Source organism: Ostrea edulis, chromosome 8 (genome assembly GCF_947568905.1).
Source record: "Ostrea edulis chromosome 8, xbOstEdul1.1, whole genome shotgun sequence".
NCBI classification, from domain to species: domain Eukaryota; kingdom Metazoa; phylum Mollusca; class Bivalvia; order Ostreida; family Ostreidae; genus Ostrea; species Ostrea edulis.
The window spans coordinates 28,060,980-28,082,173 of record NC_079171.1 but is presented as its reverse complement, the minus strand read 5'-3'; the positions used below and the strand labels follow the sequence as shown (position 1 = coordinate 28,082,173).

At 37.5% G+C, this 21,194-nt stretch overlaps 1 protein-coding gene across 2 annotated transcripts in view; it reads right to left on the bottom strand.

Moving 5' to 3' along the window:
• LOC125662024 (uncharacterized) overlaps positions 1 to 21,194 on the bottom strand; it is a 62,705-nt gene that overhangs the window by 1,311 nt on the left and 40,200 nt on the right. Inside the window, exons 14-25 of one of the 2 annotated variants that reach the window (XR_007365227.2) lie at positions 18,769 to 18,855; positions 15,812 to 16,207; positions 15,167 to 15,252; positions 13,612 to 13,675; positions 12,545 to 12,730; positions 10,725 to 10,948; positions 9,716 to 9,950; positions 8,587 to 8,736; positions 8,304 to 8,472; positions 7,940 to 8,124; positions 4,249 to 4,488; positions 2,295 to 2,386 (exon numbers count right to left, since the gene is read on the bottom strand). Coding sequence is in view for 1 of the 2 variants with exons in the window: in XM_048894199.2 (XP_048750156.2) it covers positions 2,295 to 2,409; positions 4,249 to 4,488; positions 7,940 to 8,124; positions 8,304 to 8,472; positions 8,587 to 8,736; positions 9,716 to 9,950; positions 10,725 to 10,948; positions 12,545 to 12,730; positions 13,612 to 13,675; positions 15,167 to 15,252; positions 15,812 to 16,207; positions 18,769 to 18,855 (2,137 nt within the window). In the remaining variant the exon portion in view is untranslated. Of the gene's footprint in view, positions 1 to 2,294; positions 2,410 to 4,248; positions 4,489 to 7,939; positions 8,125 to 8,303; positions 8,473 to 8,586; positions 8,737 to 9,715; positions 9,951 to 10,724; positions 10,949 to 12,544; positions 12,731 to 13,611; positions 13,676 to 15,166; positions 15,253 to 15,811; positions 16,208 to 18,768; positions 18,856 to 21,194 lie in introns of both variants that reach the window. The other variant, XM_048894199.2, reaches the window with a different exon arrangement.

Genomic DNA, 21,194 nt, shown 5'->3' with positions numbered 1-21,194 from the left:
TCATCGGTAGGGGAGTAATAAAATCTGTTTTGTCTGTATTCTGATGCACATTTTCTAAAATACAAACTAAATACTCAGGAACATTAATGTATCTAATAGAAGGACATTTATGACATCAAGAAAGTAACATTTCATATACTTATCTCTATTTACTGATACAAATCACGACCCATTGCTGAACAAGTGAAGATAACGAAAAGTGATCAATCGCAAAACATTCTAATAAATCTGATCATTATTGAGGAAAATATTTGAGAAATAAGAGGCCCACAGGCCTTATCGGTCACCTGAGTACTAGTGAAAAAGTATCACTGCTGCCAAGGGCTATGAAATCTAGATAAAATATCCTGTTATCAATATCTAAGCTAAATTATAATGTTCAGCAACAGTATAAAACAAGATGCGTTCTTATAACTTCAATGTCTTCAAAAAAGGCATATACCGATGAAAGGCTTTACATAATATAATAGGTATATTAACATTGAAACATTAAAAGATATGACTAATCTCGACCCATCCTAGAATCAAAACACTGGGTTGTGAAACACACCATTTTTGTACATTCTTTTTCTACTATTTCAAAGTATGCATTTAAATTTTATGCAGTATCAGCAATCATTCACATGAATACTATATACTATGTTTGGTCCCACCCTAATACCAAAACCCCTATTCCTGGAATCATCAAATTTACAATTTTGATAAAGGACTTCCTACTCTTTCTAAATATCCATTTATTTCAATTTAATATCAATAGCACTAATGAAAATTTTCATTATTCGTTAATTAAGCGTTTAATACTATATAGAAAGTTTGGCCCCGCCCTTGAGTCAGAACCCATACCTCCGTGGTCGAGTGGTTAGAGCATCGCGCTCAATATCACACGGCCTCTCTCTTCTGTCGGCGCGGGTTCGAATCCTGCTCGCGCCGGTAAGTGAGAAAGTTTCCCAGTTTACTTTCGGAAGGTCGGTGGTCTTTTCCCAGGTACATTGTATCTGGATTATCTCTTCCACCAATAAAAACTGGGCGCCACCAGATAACTGAAAAATTGTTGAGTGTACCGGAAAACGTCAATAAATCAGAACCCATACCCGGGGATCATGAAATCTACAACTGTGATACAAGAGACTTTCCTGCTCTACAGCACTATGCATTTGTTTTTTCTTAAACGTACAGTTGTAGATAATAAGATGTTTGAAAATTGGTGCAGGAATCTTGAAATTTACAATTGATATCCTCCTTGTTCAAAAGATTTTTAATACCAATTTTGAATTGAATGATACTGTAGTTACCATTTGAATGATAGTTACCAAGAAGTTAAAAATGTATATCTAATAACTGACCATTTTGGCCCCACTCTAATACCAAACCCCTACCCCTGGGGTCATCAAATTTACAATTTCGGTAAAGGACTGCCTGCTCTTTTTGAATATCCATTTAGTTTCAATTTAGTATCAATATCACACAAAACAAATTATTTAAGTGTTTTAAAAATAAACACTATATAGTAAGTTTGGCGCATCCCTGGGGTCAGAACCCCTACCCCGATGATCATGAAATTTACAATTTCAGTAGAGGCTTTCCTGTTCTACATCACTATGCATTTGAAAAGTGGTCAAGTTTGGGCAGTTTTTACCCCGTTTCCAGGGCCCCAGGGATGTAGGAGTCCTGCAATTTACAATTGATGTCCCCCTTGTTCCAAAGAAGTGTCATGCCAATTTTGAAAAGAATTGGAATGATAGTTATCAAGAAGTTAAACATTTCTATTGTTCACATATTTAATAATTGATCATTTTGGACCCACCTTGATACCACAACCCTTACCCCTGGGATCATCAAATTTAAAATTTCGTAAAGGACTAATTGCTCTTTTTAAATATCCATTAAGTTTCAATAGCACTGAAGGATATGTTATGTAAGTGTTTTACACATATAAATTATATATTAAGTTTGGCTCCACCCAGGAGTCAGAACCCAATTTACAATTTTGGTAGAAGCGTCCTAGCTTATCATGACTATATACTCATTTTCTCTGCTAGATGCCCAGGAATAAAGAGGATTTTAAAAGAAATATTTCAATTTTACAGTTCCTACCAAATTAAGGCCCCTTAGGGTGGGGGTCAAGAAATTTAAAATTTCCGGTCTCCTTCAACTATAAATGCTACATACCAAATTTGGTCAAAATTGGCCCAGTAGTTTCTGGGAAGAAGTTGTTAACGGACGACGCACGACGCAGACCAATTGCAATAGGTCACCTGAGTATTGATATTATTTTAGTGTTGTGTTATGCTTACATTCATCTACTGTCCATTGGTATCTATCTGCTTTAGCGTTACAGATTAAACACTCGTTTTTGGGTCTACTTTCCATCGGACTAACGCATGCGCTGTCGATAAAGCAAAAGTCATTCTGCAAGTAAAATTGAGAAAGCCAAGGTTATACTCAATTTGCAATTTTGCAATACAAATTCTTATTGAATTAGTTAATTATATGATAACAAACGGAGAGAGAGAGAGAGAGAGAGAGAGAGAGAGAGAGAGAGAGAGAGAGAGAGAGAGAGAGAGAGAGAGAGTAGTGTTGGTGAATCATATTCAATTAAAAAAGCACATTTCGATATACATGAATCATATCTATGAAACTGAATCCCCAAGAAACTGTAAATGATGGACAATCGATAAAAGTACAACCCCCACGGAAATACATGTACTCATTAGTGGGTTGTTTCATCTTCGCTTACCACGGGTGAACATTCTCGGTATTTCTCTTTTCCGTTGGCAGATTTAGTCAATCGACCAAATATTGGTTAAAGAGACTTTTGTCAATTAACATTATTTAATTTTCATCCAATGAAAGACCGTCTTACTCTGGTACTCAATATTTAGCAAGACGATTTACATGGAAAGTCATCAACAATGAAGCTGAAATTTATAACCGGCTCCATCTAAATTATTTGACAGAAAACCAGAATAATAGTATACAATCACTCTGTCTAATTTTTGGGGTGGGGTGGGTGTAGATTGATTGTATATTGGTTAATGTCCCTCTCGAAAAATTTTTCACTCATACGGAGTCATTACCATTATCGATTAAGGGCTGTAAAATCTACTCCTATGCTCAGCGTCTACGACTTTTCGGTAGGGAGGGATCTTTATCGTACCACACCTGCTATGACATGGGACCTCGGTTTTTGCGGTCTCGTCCGAAGGACCGCCCCATTTAATCGCATTTTACGACAAGCAAGGAAGATACTGAGAATCTATTCTAACCCGGATCCCCGGGGTGGGGTACTGAGGACCTATTCTAACCGGATCTCCACGGGATAACTGTTGGTGTATGATGCTGTCACAAATACTTTATAGCAATTCAACCATGACGTCCATCATTGCTGTTTACACATTATCTGTAAGACACGAATTCATTGGATGCCCTGGGCTCGTTCTTTTGCAAACTATTAAATCTGCATATGGTGAATAGAGAAACGACCTTCGATTGTCATCCTTGCTTATCGAAGTTTGTTTTTGGGTTTTACGTCTCCTTTCAGAGATATTGAATGCATATGGAGACATCGTCAAGTTTATGTCAAGGACCACAATTTTCTACTTATATGTAGCGCATATACAGCAGTGAAGCGTTTTCGGTCCTTTTTATCATAGTATTAAAACTGAGGTATCCAGTCAAAGCAGGTGTGGAACGATAAAGATCCCTACCTGCTGAAAGGCCTAAATTTTACATGCCTTTCACCGGCAATAGTGACGTCTCCATAAAAGTGAAATATATTTTCGAGATGAATGTTAAACAGTATACAATCAACCAATCATTTTAATACCCACTTGATCTTGCCAAATGCTTCAATGAACATTCGCTATTTATTTTGCTACCATGGTGGTATTCCTAGTGCATCACACAGCACTGATTGTCCGAGACAATGTTATGATAAATATATTCATATATTCTAACTACAAGGCGAACAGAAGCCTAGGTCTACCATGGTAACGAATGTTTTATTTTTGCAAGACTTGTGCACAAGGGAAGATAAATAACAGTAATACCATAATGCATACATGATTCGGAGAAAGACAATCACTGATTTATGGAACATACTAGAGCCTAGGAGGAGTAAGCATCCCCTGTTGACCGGTCACACCCGCCGTGAGCCCTATATCTTTATCAGATAAATGGAATGGTCAGTAGACAAAAGTCAGTTTGCAAAGAATAAAGAACGGCGAAACAATATGTATGAAACTTTACCTTTAAGGTAAAAAACACCTTTCCAGACTCACTATGGTACTCCTGACATTTGGACTGGTAAATGAAGACGTTGTACGTGTCTGTGAAGCGAACTCCGTCGTTAGAGATGTTGAATTTGATCTCGGTGGTCCAGGTACCAGAAGTGTTGATATGAAGGGGACAGTAGCCTTCAAACAACGTCCTCTCCTCCAGATGAAGCTGCATTTGTTCTTCTTGTACCGTTGCTTGGTTTACATCAACCTAAAATTACATACAAGTTAAAGGACTTCAGATATTCTCTCGTGGTTGATTGATTGTTTGGCTGTTTCCACCACACTCAACACTTTTTCAGCTATCTGGTGGCGCCCAGTTTTTTATTAGTGAAAGAGAGAACCCATATACAATGTACCTGGGAACACACCACCGACTTCCCGCAAGTAAACTGGGACACTTTCGCACTTAACGACGCGAGCGTGATTCAAACCCGCGCCGACCAGAGGTGAGAGGCCGTGTGATGTTGAGCGCGATGCTCTAACCACTCGGCCACGGAGCAAGTGAATCAATCTCATAAATCATATAAAGAATACAAAAATAAGAAGACAAGCACGGAGGTGACATCGGGTGCCTTGGAAGACTAAGCATCCCCTGTCGATCGGTCACCCTGCAAACGGAATCAAAATCAGTACGTGGAGTAAAATTGGTATATATACGTCAGACATCATTCGGTACAGTGATAGCTTGTATTTGCAATGATTACAAAACCGTTTTAAAAACCTATCCCATACAACTCGATCCCTATTTTGTTGATCCCATTGGGATCCGGGTTAGAATAAATCCTTAGTATCCCTAGCTTGTCGTAAGATACGACAAAATAGGACGGTCCTTCGGGTGAACACAAAAACCAAGGCCCAGTGTCACAGCAGGTATGGCAAGATAATGATCCCTCCCTACTCGAAAGCCGTAAGCGCCGAGGAAAGGCCAAAAATTTGCATTCATCCACAGGCATATGGTCCCTATTGTGTTCCCATCCCATCCCTAGGTGCTATGATTTGAGGATAAACTCTCTTTGTCAGCAGGTATTCATGTAAATGTTAAAATGTTTGGACTAGTGATTCTTCAAAGATTTTCCCTACCTGTAAACTTCCATCCCATGTTGTGTTCTCTTACTACTTCTTAGGGTCATTATTTGAACAAACATGGATTTACTCTGTCACGAAACCTTCATGTACATTTCAACTTTTATAGTCCAGATTTTAAAAAAAATATTTCATATATATCTAAATGCATAACTTTGATCCCTTATTGTTGCCCCACCGTACCCCGGATACCATGATTTAAGCAATCCCCTATTGTTGCCCCACTTTACATCAGGGACCATGATTTGAGCAATCCCCTATTGTGGCCATACTTTACATCGGGGACCATGGTTTAAGCAACCCCCTATTGTGGCCCCACTTTACCCCGGGAACCATGATTTAAGCAATCCCCTATTGTGGCCCCACTTTACCCCGGATACCATGATTTAAGCAATCCCCTATTGTGGCCCCACTTTACCCCGGATACCATGATTTAAGCAATACCCTATTGTGGCCCCACTTTACCCTGGATACCATGATTTAAGCAACCCCCTATTGTGGCCCCACTTTACCCCGGGAACCATGATTTAAGCAATCCCCTATTGTGGCCCCACTTTACCCCGGATACCATGATTTAAGCAACCCCCTATTGTGGCCCCACTTTACCCCGGATACCATGATTTAAGCAATACCCTATTGTGGCCCCACTTTACCCCGGATACCATGATTTAAGCAACCCCCTATTGTGGCCCCACTTTACCCCGGATACCATGATTTAAGCAACCCCCTATTGTGGCCCCACTTTACCCCGGGAACCATGATTTGAACAATTCTCCATTGCGACTCTTTATTATGTAAACAAGGCTCGTGCCATGTTTTTGTTTACATATATATTGATTAATAGAACATAGCATGTCTAAAACAGAATGATATGTGATAAACACTAGAAACAATTTAATTTTGTTGCGAATTAACTAGAAAATTGATAAAAAGTGTTTGTGAAACATAAATTCCCCTGTTAATGGGCAATTCCAAAAAATGGCCACAATCACAAGGACAAATATCTTGTAATCTGTAGAAAGATCTTGTCACAAGAAATTCTCATATGCAAGATCAAATATCTAATATTTATCATTTAGAAGTTATGAACAATGTAATTTCTTTAAACAAGATGTGTTTGTGAAACACAAATGCCCCCAATAATGGCCAGTTCCGAAGCTGGCCAAGGTCACAAGGACAAATATCTTGGTACCAGTAGAATGATCTTGTCACAAGAAATGCTCGTGTACAATATGAAAGCTCTATTATTTACCATTTAAAAGTTATGACTAATGTCATTTTTTGAAAAGTAAGTCAAATGTCAAGGTCTAAAGGTTTAGTACCAACGGAAAGGTCTTGTCACAAGGAATACTCATGTGAAATATCAAAACTCTATCACTTACTGTTCAAAAGTTATTAGCAAGGATAAAGTTTCTAAGAGAATGGCAGAATTAGAATGGCAGACAAGACAAAAACAATACCCCCCCCCCCCCCGATCTTTGATCTCGGGGGCATAAAAAAAGTAAGTCAAATGCCAAGGTCAAACGGGTTAGTTCCCACGGAAAGGTCTTGTCATAAGGAATGCTCATGTAAAATATCAAAGCTCTAGCTCTTACTGTTCAAACGTTATTAACAAGGTTAAAAGTTTCAGACAGAATGGCAGACAGGACAAAAACAATATGCCCCCGATCTTCGATCTCGCGGGCATAAAAATCTGCTTCAAACGAAACTTTCTAGTATACCAATTAAACAAAAAACATGGCAGGAACCTTGTTTACATAACAAAGAATTGTGAGCTCTTAATCTCCTTTGCACCTCCACAAATGACATTCGAATTTTTTTCAGACTATTAGAAATACCTTAGTTAAGCATTCTAAACATTAAACATGAAAACGAATAGAATGTTTTCAGCTCAAATCGTGTCCATGCCCTTTTAAGGACTAGGATTTGGTCAGGATTTCAACTTTTCTGTCCCAATGGTTGTAGATCCTGAGAAGCCTTTAAATTGCCCGATTCTTCTTTTACCTTTTATAGATCATCTCCCCTTTTTAGGAGACATGGTCCTTTATTTGAACATACTACACTTCAATTAAGGGTGATTTATACCAAGTTTGACTGAAATTAGCCATGTGTCTGGAGGAAAAGATGAAACTGTGACAAGTTTACAACAATTACAGACACAATACAATTTTTTAACAGAAAAGCTTTCTGCTAAGATAAGTACAAATTATACTGTCACAATAGAGGATGTTGTCTTGGTTTAATTAAAATTGATAGATCTTCACAACTACATGATGAAATGTGAAGAATAGTGATCAATTTCATAACTCCTATAAGCAATATAAAATAGAGAGTTGGGAAAATACAGACCCATGGACACACGAGAGACCTTAGTAGTGATGTAGATGCCGATGTTTACAGGTATATTTCATAACAACCGGCAAATCCGGTCAAAGCTGTCGAGATTGTTTGAGACTGAGAATTTCTCAAATAGATTGTAAAACAACAAATAAAACTTAGTTACAAATGAGTATAGGTAAATTGGACTTTAGTCTTTACGTGTATATATTGCCTATTTAAGAGTCCTTAAAATATACCTGATTCACACTAAGGTAACAGTTGGAGTTCATGTTCTCAAAGAAATATTTTCCAATGATAGTGGCCTCACTACAGGATGCAGTGGACAGATCACAGAGGCGGGGTACGTCTGTTATTGTGGGGGGTCTCAGCAAATCGAATGAACAGTCACTTCCGCCGTACCCACTGTAACACGTGCAGTTTCCTTTAACAGTAAAGCGTTAAAGTAGGTTACGTGTATCTTATGTTTTTCTTCAGTATTATGGCGTATACAACGAGTATAGTGAAGATGAACATGTCCCAAAAATAAGTGTTCTTTTTCAAGGAATTATATTTCAGACTTTTAAAAACAAAATTAGCCAATTAACAAGAGCTGGTATGTACCGCCTTCACAAATCCCGAGACTGCTGCAGTTGTTGGGACAGAGGTTTTCTATGGTGTGGGTGACCTCGGGTTCGGCTTCCTGAAGCGTTGCGTTAAGAAGAACGAACGCTGAACACTGCTGGAGAACGGCCTCCACGTGGATCTGGGTAAGGTTATCATCGCCTGTCATCTGACAATATTATTGTTTGGCATATAACTATCTTAATGTATGTGCTCTTGAGCTTAGATATAGTAAAAGGGTGGCTTCAGAAATCGATGTAATCGGCAATACATGTACGTATACCTTGATATCTTCAATACAATTGGAGATGGTGACATTGCTGAGGTCTGTTACGTGCTGCTGACATAATTTGTACTCTACCGATTCCTGGAAAGCCTGCAGACACACCGATTCTGCGTACTCCGTCGTTTTAACGAAGGTTATGTCTCTTGTCTAAAATATAGGCAAATATATTTAACAAATGATGGTGTTTTCGTGTATGTTGCAGGATTGCCTCAAAGGTCAAGAAATGTTGTTCTGAAATATAAAAGCGAATGTTTCAAGACCAATGAGGATGCAACATGCATGAAAACACTTTATTTCTATTCTACTACGGCTTAGACATATAAAGGCGATCGTTTTCCTATATAGCTACGAATTAGGTCACCGTGACGTCATGGTAGTTTCTGATACGGCCTACAATGTTTTTGCTGACGAAAAAGGTGAGATGGTAGGGATACTTTAAATCTATTTTGAAAAAAAAATATTTCCAGTATTTCGTTTGATGTAAATGGGTTGTATCTATTCCTTTGAATACAGTTCAAGAAAAACTTGGCTGTATATGGTCATATCTACGCGTATGCTCTCAGAATGCAGACGGTTGAGTTTTACTAAATGACAAATGTTCTTCAGTCATTTATGATATTTTGTTTTCCAACATTTACTGATTGATTTTTATGATTATAAAATTCAACCATTAGTCATTAGTTATTGTTGCATTAGCAAAACCTGAAGTACAGGCGAGATGTGTATCAATTGTCTTATGACCGCGGCATTCCTTTGATGTTTGTAATATCCGTGGTATAACTATAATTACAGTATTGTAAAACCAAATTAAGGAAAGTGATTGTATGTAATAATCTCTACAGCCCAGTAGCTTAGTACCTGGATACTAGCTTGAAACTGTGGATGTTTTTTAATTGCTGTGATAAAATTTAGAAATTTATTTATCTCCCTCATGCATAACTCTGATCGGCACTCTGTTTTTTCTTTTTAGTTCTTACAAGTTTATTGTTATTTCGGATTTCCAATATTTCGGCTTGAGCATCACTGACGAGACATTAATATTCTATGTGCATCTGGTGCATTAAAATTGGTACCGCATAAGTTTTACATCTATACTGTTTCTATGATTATGGATGAGGATAGGTACCTCTGAAGGATCCGCTCCTGAAACGTCCCTTTTCCGCCTCCTGTTTTTCAAGAGTTGACTGTTACATGTGTACTGTTTTCCTCGGTTGGAGCTACATGGTGTAAATGTACTGTAAGAACACTCGGTTTTACCGTCGTCGGTACATGTACAATGAGGGACCAGAATGGTAGATACAGACTTCAAACTCCTGAAGACCGAACTGTCCCCTGTGAAGAGGTTCTCGCTGTCCTGTATCCTGTTCAAATAGTAAAAACGTCTCTAACTTGCATAGAATTGTATTTAATTAAACTGAATAGGAAAAACAAATTGCTCTTATTTCTTATAAGGGGGAAAAGTTGTCCAATTAGATTGGTCCTCACTTCACCACTTGATAGTCGGTGAAACCTGTCACAGGAGCCCGGCTTCACAGGACAGCAGTGTTCTTGACAGTGAGTATTTTATTTTTATGAAATTGTTACATATTTGAAGCTCACGAATGTTGTAAACTCGGTATTAAAAAGGAATCTACATATAAGATATATACACGCTCCAGTGATCACACCCGATATATACACGCCCCAATGATCACACCCGATAATCACCTCCTCTGATCGATTGCCTCACCCTTCACGAAGACTGCGTAAATTCCACGACATCACGATTAATACCCAGACGTGATAACCCACAGCGTAAATAAACACTTTTCATTGACGTCACTAGGGTGTCACTTGAAATGGCGTCTGTAATTATGGTATGAAAGGTGAAGATAACGAACAGTGATCAATCTCATAACTCCTATAAGCAATACAAAATAGAGCAAACATGGACTCCTGGATATACCAGAGGTGGGATCAGGTGCCTAGGAGGAGTAAACATCCCGTGTCCAAATGACCTCATGCATAGGATAGTCATGTTCTACATCAAATTCCAATATCTAATAAAGTTATATAGTGCAACAGACAGATGAAGGATAAACTATATAAATCCCAGTCAACATACTTTGACATTTATATTTGAAGATAAAACTAACCTCCACGATCTTGAGAAATCATTGGGATATCTTAATCGTATGCTGTCAGAGAAGGTGCTGTTTCTTCTTCTGAAGTCATTGTTCACTTCTCCGTCAAAATATCCACACAAACCCTCAGCATTTCCAACATCCGGGGCAGACGGGAGAATTTCTAGGTCGATATTGTAATACCCTCTCCAATCCAATATATATATTGACAGAGTTGTACCAGAGGGGAAGTATACCTTAAAAAGAAATTTCAGCAACCAATTGTCAAGTAAATTGGTTTCCGATATGCACGCTGGATTACCTTACGGAATTGTTTTACAGCTTCTGACGTCTGGATATGATGGGACTATTATACGAGGTTGGTTATACACATATATCGTTCAACATCCCGCTCGAGAATTTTTCACTCATACATGTATGCAGATGAAACCATTGCCGGTGAATGTCTGCAAAATTTAGGCTTATGCTTGACAACTTGCAACCAACTATATCAAATATATATGGTCCTTTACAAACGAACAGCTTTAAACATGTAATTGTAAGATATTTCGGACGATATCGATCTAAATAATCGCTTCCATATCATAGTAAGCGTTGTCGGGATAAAGCACGTCATCTACAACTAGCGATCATACTTTCTCGAAAGGGGGGGGGGGTGTAAAGCAAGAAACACACTTTAGACCAATGATCATCTGAGGAGTAGCTTTCCTATGCAAAACATACAATACCAATGATGGACAAACTCCGATTATGAGAGACATGTCTTGAACAAACATATAAGGAACCTTGTATTTTGATAATGCATAATGTGTACGCATTTAGTTGGCCTGCAAATATCCCAGGCCTCATGTATGTACTAACTATATGAGGATCTTTTTATATCATTTTAAGGCGTTATGGTGTGTAATTATAACTACATTTTGCACGATCATGCATTCATAGAGATTTGTCATCTAACTAGGTAGATAGAGCATTCGCATCCGGAAGCTCGTGAGTCTCACTCTGAACATCATAAGCCTAATAGGGAAACAATGTCTTTGTGAAATACTCTGCATCTAGATTTATGAGAGTCACTGGACTCTCAGATATGACCTGAAATTGGGGGTACAATCTCACAGTAGGAGAATGCCCTGTATATACAAAGTGTTTGTATTCCTTCTCAACGTGGGTAGGTTCTCACTAATTTCCATGGATCAAAAAGCATAAAATGGGACGTAAAACAATATACAGACAAAATATATTACGTTCACCGTGCGATAAACATTCACAAGACAACAAACAGTTTATTTAATCTAAAGAAATGCAAGTCCTAACAAGCTGGGTAACAAGGAAAACAACACAAAACATCGCTTTTCAAACAGAACGCAACCTCTACAGCTTGTTTACAGCCGCGGTGATCTAGAGGTTAGAGCGTTCGCCCAGCATGCGGAAGGTCGGGGTTCAAATCCCGGCCGCGACGGACCTAAGTCGTTAAAACAGGTAGTGACAGTTCCATCGCCAAATGCTCGGCATCAGGCGTGAATGTCGCGGGTCCTCGGAGATTACCTTAAAAACGGATGTCCCGTGTCACAGTAGGTGTGGCTCCTTAAAAAAACTCTCACTGTCCAATGGCTGTAAGCGCCGAGCATATGTTTGAAGCACTTCACCGGTCTTAGTGACGTCACCATAAGAGTGACAAATTCTTGAGAGGGACGTTAAACAAGCTAACATCAATTCATCAATCTACAGCTATTTTTTATGAGTATTGTTTGATCGGTTTTCTTATAGTTACATCATCCATGTTCTCTAAGGCAGTCTTTCATTTTGGCGTTGGGAAAAATTCAAAGTATTACCTTGTAGTGTTTATCATTGACTTTAGTCACTTTTAGAACGTTGTCCTCACAGAATTCAAAGTTGATGACGTCATTTCCTCCACACAGATCGATGACAAACACATCTCTGCCGGCTCTTGCCGCGACTGCGCAGACGCACCAGGGACCGGTTCTTGACGGGAAACATGGGTGATGTTTGGACTGAATCTATGGGAGAGGTACAATGTACCTTAGAGAATTCAGATAAATTTACATCATAATACAAAGGAACTGCTGTGAAGAAATATAACAGAAACTTTTTACATTGTTTCCACTAAGGTCAATATTTATCCATCGTGAATTCAATATAAATCTTAAAGTTATATGTATACTGATAAAGAAAAGAAGAAATAAAATAAGAAAGAAACGCATAATGCAGTTTCCTATTCTTTATCAGATGCGGCGAACATTTAATAATGAATTTTCTGAATCAATTTAAATGCAGGGTTTATAATCAAAGTATCACAACCACTGATAATGATAACGTTAAATGTAATAAGGAGTAACCAGGTGATTCGCCCTAGAGAAACTCTAGGGGGAATCATTAAAAAAAATATTCAGCAAAAAATTACTCATGGGTTTCTTTCTTTATTTTCTTTTTGAACTGTATAAGTATCGTGAAATGTATTTCTATCTAGTTTGAAGCCAATATTTATCCATTGCAAAATCAGCATGTATCCATCTCGAAGGCAATACTTATTAAGCAGGTATGCTAAATGGTGCGTATGCATCTCAGTGTGTATATAACTAGATGAAAGGCTAATATAACGAAAAGTGATCAATCTCATAACTCCCAGAAAGATCAACTTTCTTATACCCGACTTCAAATAACTACTGCTTACACGGTAAATATTACCAACATTTTAGTGTCGCCTATGTCATTATTATCTGCAATAAGACAATTGCAAACTGGACGAATATTAATAATTCACTAAATCCCTTTTTTTAATTAAAAACAAACCTAGTGAAAACCATTTTGTTTTTGGTCAAAATAAACGCGTGGCGCAATCTCCATGTATACAGTGTTTTGTATTAGAGCAGTAATTTACCCATTGTAATTGACGCTGATTTCTGTAGTTGATGAATTGACCTGGAATCTGGCATTCATACCGTCTGCAGAAAAATGTTACACATTACTTTTTATTTGATTGTTGTACCCATGATATATTTCAGCACTATATTGTGTCTTTCACACCCCCTCACTGAGTCGTCAAAAACGGAAATATAATTCAAAATATGGTACATCGTTGGCAGTTAAAGAGGTGTTTCAAAAATTGATCAGAAATTAATTGAAAACCATCTTTCGTAAGCAAAATGTAATCGAAATAAATCTGATTCATCGCAATGATACCAAAATGAACATTTTATAAATCAGGGGGGAAAGACACATTTCGTAAGAAACATATACTTAGAAGTAATAATAAAAAAACAGTTAGATCGATAAAACCACCACCATAAGGCACTTTTCACCTGAGCGATGAAGATAGCCAACAGTGATCAATCTCTTAAGTAACACACCGTTTAGAGCAAACATGGGACTCCTGGAAACAACAGAAAAGGAATCCTTTACATGTACCTAGGGGAAGTAATCATCCCTGTTGGCAGGTCAGTCCCGCCGAGAATCGACTGTGTTGAGGAGGTAAACGGAGCAATTCTTAATCAAAAGACATTAAATGAAACCATGACATTCTGGTCACAGGAGCTAAATACTATATCAGGTTGATTTAATACATCGACAGGTATAAAGGTCTAATTACTTTCGTGTTTATCATAAAGGCTATCTTACTCTTTTAAATATTTTTTTCATTAAATTCATGGGAAATATATTATTATGTGTTGTATGCCTTTGTTGAATAAGTAGACTAGCGCCACGAAAAAGCGGGGAAATTATACATTCCAGAATTACAAAAGAAGGACACCGCATTTTGAGGTTGCAGTGTGGATAAATGCTATTGAATCTGGAAAGAAGTCATTGGTGTATGGTCACCATACGTTTTCTTTAAAACATTTGTGTAGCTAGTTCATGAACAATAGTACGGTGACCAAAATTTAGCTTAGATTGATCTACCGTAGTAAATAATTTTCTGGAGATTAAAATTCAATAAGAAATTAGTCCTTGTTTGGATTGTTACTGTGCACATTGGAGCCTGTATACATACTACACGAGGTGATTAAGTAAATCAGATCGCGATCGGTCCGTGTAGTTTCCTTATATCCTCTGCCAATTTTGAAAGGCAATGTCTTCCTCATTCTCCAGGAAGGTTTTCATGAATTCTTATTCATTCTGATATTATCATACCAAATATCGTTAAAGTTGGTTAAATGGAAGTTGAATAGGAGTTGGGGATCAGAGAGACAGACCGACAAGCTTCAATCCCGAAGTTTTCTAACATTGGCTGTAGCTTGTTCCGTTTGCCCGATGAAGATATGGGGCTCACGTCGGGTGTAGCCGATTGAAAGATAACAATTGCTCTTCCTTGGGATCTGATCCCACTTATAATATGTCAAGAGGTTCGTGTTTTCCCTACATTTAATTTTGTATTCTTTATAAGAGTTATAAGATTGACCACTGTTCGCTATCTTTACATTTTGAAATGTTCTTACTTTCCATCAAATGTATACATGTGGGGATCAGTTCTAACACCACAGGACCTTCCTTTCCATACATTGTTTGTTTCTCGAACACGGATCTGAAATACGTACAGCTATCGTTAACAAATTCATGCAACTTTTTAGCAACACAACGAGATTCCAAAAAGCTTGATATCATATTCTGATGAATTTTGTATCTCGCATAATCATATCGACATCACATGGATTATCATGACTTACACCAGAAGTTTTGCACCATTTATCTGTTAGGCGTCTTCATCTAAAATATCCCTACATACCTTTAGATTTAAATAAAACAGCCTCCACTTATGCCACATCAAGGAAAATGTAATCGTTTTGTTTGATCATGTTTTCTTTAAATGAATATTACATATGAATGTTGATAACTGTGCTTCATATGCACATACGATGCACCGACAACAATATACATTCCTTAGTTTGAACATTAGTTTGATAACTTTTATTAATGCTTCTTGTCGGCTTGGATATTCGGGTGAAGGGGGTCATCATGGTAGGCTATACGGTGTTGTCCTCACAAACCAAATAAAATGTTGTCAAGTCTGTATCTTCACTCAGATCCTGTTCATAAAATTTAATCGGATTATATTAAAATAAAAGTCAATAGACAGAACTCACCGATATATCAGGGAGAGGAACGTGTTGAAATATTTCACTTCCGACTCCGTTAGTTCCTCCCGTCTTTAGTGCTAGAGTCATGTGACTATTGATGACGTAAGCGTCAGTATCCTGGCTGTACACCGGAAATGATATATTCTGCCTCCATTCATCATTCTGATATTTATGTCTGTCGCTGTAGCTGTACCCTTTCACTTTGACCTCACACTGGTTTGACGATCCTCCCCCACCACATTTAGACGAATCGTCCGTTTTGAAAGTCATTTCTATATTCAGGTCGCTAACTGGTTGTGAAACACCGTTGATATAAAGAGATTCAGAGGCGAACGGGATCGTCATCTCTAGCTCGACATTACTAGATCCCTTCCTTTCAAGCTCAACATTAGTGTTCGTTATCTGAAACAGACAAGTTATTGCCCATGTTATGTCTATGATTACTTTAAAGTACAAGTACACATTAACACAGAGCAGAATATGAGGGTTTAAATTGCGCATGCGTTTTTTTTTTCAAATTAAGGTCTACAAAACGCTTTTAGCAATATACTTTATCATTTCGGAGTAACAAGTACTACACATATCTAATTCCTTTACGTCATTGGGTGGCCTATTGCTATTGCTCGTCGTCCGTCAACAATTGCAACATTTTAACTTCTAGATAACTACCATTCCAATTTCTTTCCAAATTTGATATGAAGCATCTTTCAGACAAGAAGGTTCGTACATTGTGAACTCCTGCATCCCCAGGGTCTTAGGAACGGAGCAAAAACTGCCAAAATTGCCCAATCTTCAAACTATGAAAAAAATTAGTCATGAAGAGCAGAACGGTCAATACTTGAACAGTATAATTGCACGATCCCTGGGGGTTGTAACCGCGGGCCGGGATCAAACGTATCATACACCAGTAGTGTTTTTGCGTAACACATCTTGAATGCTGGTGATACTAAACTACAGCTACATGAATAGCCCTTTGCCTTTTTTTTCACTTCCTTTATATTGGTACCAGGGTGGGGCTAAATTGCCATGGTGATTAAGTATATATGTTAACAATCGAGCATTTTAATACTTTAATAACAGCCTTTCCAATTTCGTATGAAACATATATGGGGAAACGGGGGATTTATATTCTCAGTTTTAGAAAAAAATGTTTTTCTTTTCTTTCCTTTTTGCGTCGTCGGAAACCCACGGTCGGTTGCACTTCTTTTACCTCCCGTGGGACACAACACTGATAATTTCGCTGGAAGGTGTGTCTCGGGGTGTTTATGCGATTGTTCGCATTGCCATTCCTTATTGCGATATTCAATCAATCAAAAAGCCCCCTATTTCCAGTGTTCGGGAGCATAGACAAACTTAGCTTTTGGGGCGAAGATTTTGACAACGTTAAGTTAGACAAATTACAAAGCTTACAGCGGTATGCTTTACTATATCTTTGTCATTTTGTTTTGAAATTCATTTTAGTTATAATTTTTTTTTTATTTTATTCTATCTATAAACATACCTAACAACTGATCTCTTTCCTCTTGGCCTTTTTCGTGACCATTCTCTCGTTGAGTTTGCATTTTATTTGTACAAAGGCTGCATACAAATGATGCGTCTGTTGGGTAAATTTAAGGCACTCTAAAGCATAGATGTACTGTTCAAGTGAAGTCACTGACGTCAGAGCCCTGTAACCTCAATTTTTGATAGTGACACAACAATACACCCACATTTTCATGGGCGCCGCCATTACTACTGACGTGTAGAGTTCCGGAAATACTTACGACGATTCCCACTTGCCCTCGATAGGTCGCGTAAGGTCATGCATTTTGATGAATTATACAAAAATATCAGCATTGTGTCCCACGGGAGCTAAAAGAAGTGCGACTGACCGTGGGTTCCCGACGATGTCCTTTTTTCGAACATTTGATTAGCATCTTTAATCGTATTATTAATGCTAAATTCAAATTAAATGAATATTTAGAAAAGCAAGTAACTAGGCTATACTAAATTTTGGAATTTCGTGATCCTACGGATAGGGACGTAGGTACCAGGGTGTGCCAAAACGGCCAAATTGATTGAATGTCTTCATCACTTGCAAGACTTCTTTATTTTGCTGAGTCTTTATAAAACTAAAGGAGTGCCTGTATTAACGGGGTATGGTCATGATTTTAGGTGAAACTTTTTCAATTTTATTTTTAATGTATAAAATGCTTATCTAAAGTATGTGTAATGGTCAGCAATATTTGAATGTCGGTTTTCGAGCTACAAGAGATACACAGCTCACAATTTTTTTATTTAATTAAAGCACGTGTCATGTTTTTGTTTACGTAGGTTAGATATACTGGTAAAAGTTTCGTTTAAAGCAGATTTTCAAATTACGAGTTCATTCTGAATAATTAAACGGGCTCTAGTGTTTTATCATCATGTTTTAAACATGATCAAAACATGACGCTAGCTTTCTTTACGTAACGAAAAGTGTTTATTAACTGTATGTATATATGATTATAATTTTACGACAGTTAATGCCGTTAACTTTGAAAATTTATAATTATTTGCCGGTCAATGGGGGGGGGGGGGGGGGCTTACTCCTCCTAAGCATAATTTTATAGTGTGGAATAAACTCCGCGGGAGAGAGAGATTATTGCAACTTGTTTACGAATTGCCGGGATTCGCCTAAGTAACCATCATTGTATGGCGCAATCTGACTGGTTGAGATTCTCATGAATATTAAAAGCGAAAGGTCATGCGGACATGACCCTCCATGGAGCTATGTTAGATCCTCCTAGGCACCTGATCCCGCCTCTTGTGTGCCTAGGGAGTTTGATCACTGTTCGTTATCTTCACCTTTCATTGTAGTGATTGTGAACGTATCTTAGGATCTGGTTTAAATTAGATTGCACATTTAAAGCGACCTCGGTGTAGAAAATTGAAAGCGGATCATCCGAGCGCCAATATCATTACGAGAAAACTGTGTTCAATACCTTTATTCCGGCAAAAAATGGATCCGCCACTTTGATGAGACACGCAACATTCTCTTCCCTGCGCTTTGCTCCAACTTTACAATGTACCTTAAATGAACAAAATGGATTATTTCAGATAATGTATTATCTATTAATAGTGACTTTGTTAAGCCAGTTTAACGTAATGAGTAGATTATCATCCAGGATCACCAAAACCGTTAGGGTAGGTGTGAGGATTTTATCTTTTTGAATTTTTATTTTCTTAGAAAAATATTGTCACAAAGGAGTTTTTGTCAAAAGAGGTGCATTATTTAATGCGAGATGGATATCCTTCTATGCTTATTTCACAGACAAATTCCAGGTTAAGCTTTGATTTCAAATACAAAAAGATACACAACTTCTTCGAAATACGAAGAACAATAATTCTTTCCTTTCATTTACGCCCGTAAGTACGAAAGCCGGATAGGCTCATTTTTGAAAAGTAAAAAAAATAATCTAACTCGTTATAACGACTTAATTATCTCGTTATAACGAGTTATTATCTCGTTATAACGACTTAAATATCTCGCTATAACGAGTTAGTATCTCGTTATAACGAGTTAATTAACTCGTTATAAGGAGATAATGAACTTGCAATAACAAGATATATTATGGAATCTTTGTAGCTCCTTCTCAAGATTGTTCCTGAAATCTAAGATTAGTTTTTAAACAAGCCGTTGCAATAATACAATTACATGTACTTAAAGAAATAAAAAAGAACCATTAAAAGAATCTGAAATTGTGTTCTTAATCTAGATTTTTCAGAGTAAAAAACACATATCAACTTTGTAAATGTTGGTAAAAATGCGTGTATGCTGTAAAAGTAAATCACCACAGTACCCTGTATATTAATTTACCGATGTTTGTAAGTAAATATATTACTTATCGGTTATACCTTTTTTATGGTGATATAACATAAATAAATCCAAGCTGCTGTTGGCTTGGGTCTATTAAAAGCATGAATTTAAAGTACATGTAGTATTAATTTTCTTTGCAAGACAGATGCAGGTAGCATGTCCTGCTACCTATTCTATCTTCATGAAAAGGTGAAGATAGCGAACAGTGATCAATCTCATAACTCCTATAAGGAATACAAATTTTCAAAATGGGCAAACGGACCCTTGCATATACCAGAGTTGGGATCAGGTGCCTAGGAGGAGTAAGCACCCCCTGCCGACCGGTCACATCCGCCAAGAGCACTATATCTTGATCAGGTAAACGGAGTAATCCGTAGTCAGAATCCGCGCGTCAAGAATAACCTAACAATTGGTATGAAACACATCAGACAGCATTTGACCCATGAATGATTCTATTATTTATTGGTGGATTGATAATTCAAGCACGTAGAACTGTTTTCAAAGTGAGAAAAGTGGTAGGGGTAATCTTCTGAGAAGTTGACGTCACAATTGTCTATACATGTAATTCTTGACAAGCAAAATCAAATAAAAAAGAATGAAAATCCAAACTATAAAATCCGGGATGGGATGGGGGCAAGTGAAAGCACACCCCCAATATTGTAATCAGAGGGGGTGGGGACGGGGTTTAGCGAGTATTCGTCCTTTTCTACATGAGTTCAATTCATTATATCAAATGTTAGGACATTCTTTACAGAGTAATTTTAACGAATGTGCTACACGGGCAGATGAAAACAAGCGGTATTCTCGCGAGATTATACGTACTTGGGTGAAACGTCACCAATAGATAATATATTTCCGGAATAATTATTAACGTATTCGGATAAAAAAAAAAAAATAATAATAAAGTAATTTCTATTAAATCTAAAATACCTTTCATATCTAATTACACATGAATTAAAAAAATTAATAATGATAAAGTTAATTTGGTAGGCTATATTTTTTTCTTTAATCATAGATATATCAGAATATTTTTTTTGGTTGCACAATAGAATTACAAAGGGTATCAGGCACATAGCGGTTGGGGTGGGGGGTGGGGGGTGGGGGCAAAGGTGAATTCATGTAAAATTCTTGACAATCAAACCAAAAAAAAAAGGGAGGGGGGGGGCTTTAAAAAGGAAGGGGGGGGGTGCTTAGTCCTTTAATTCAGCCGGAAAAGGGGGGGGAGGCAATATTTATCTTAATTTGCATGTGAAAAAAAAAACTTTGAATGCAAAAATAACGGAAAATCAACCTCAAAATTCAGTGTTCCCTCTCTGGTTTATAATGCTTGAATAAAGATGGACAGAATGGGAGTGCTTACCCAGTAGAACAACTGGGATACCATCAACATATTCTTTTAGGTCCATGCAATATGTATGTAAAATATATGTACCAGTCTCTCACCAGAGCTTACAGAAAGCAGGGTCTTTGTGCATTGAAAAAAAATATTTTTATCTCCCACAAAATCTTTAAAGAGGAAAACTTTAACAGAGATGGGATATCCCTCATTAT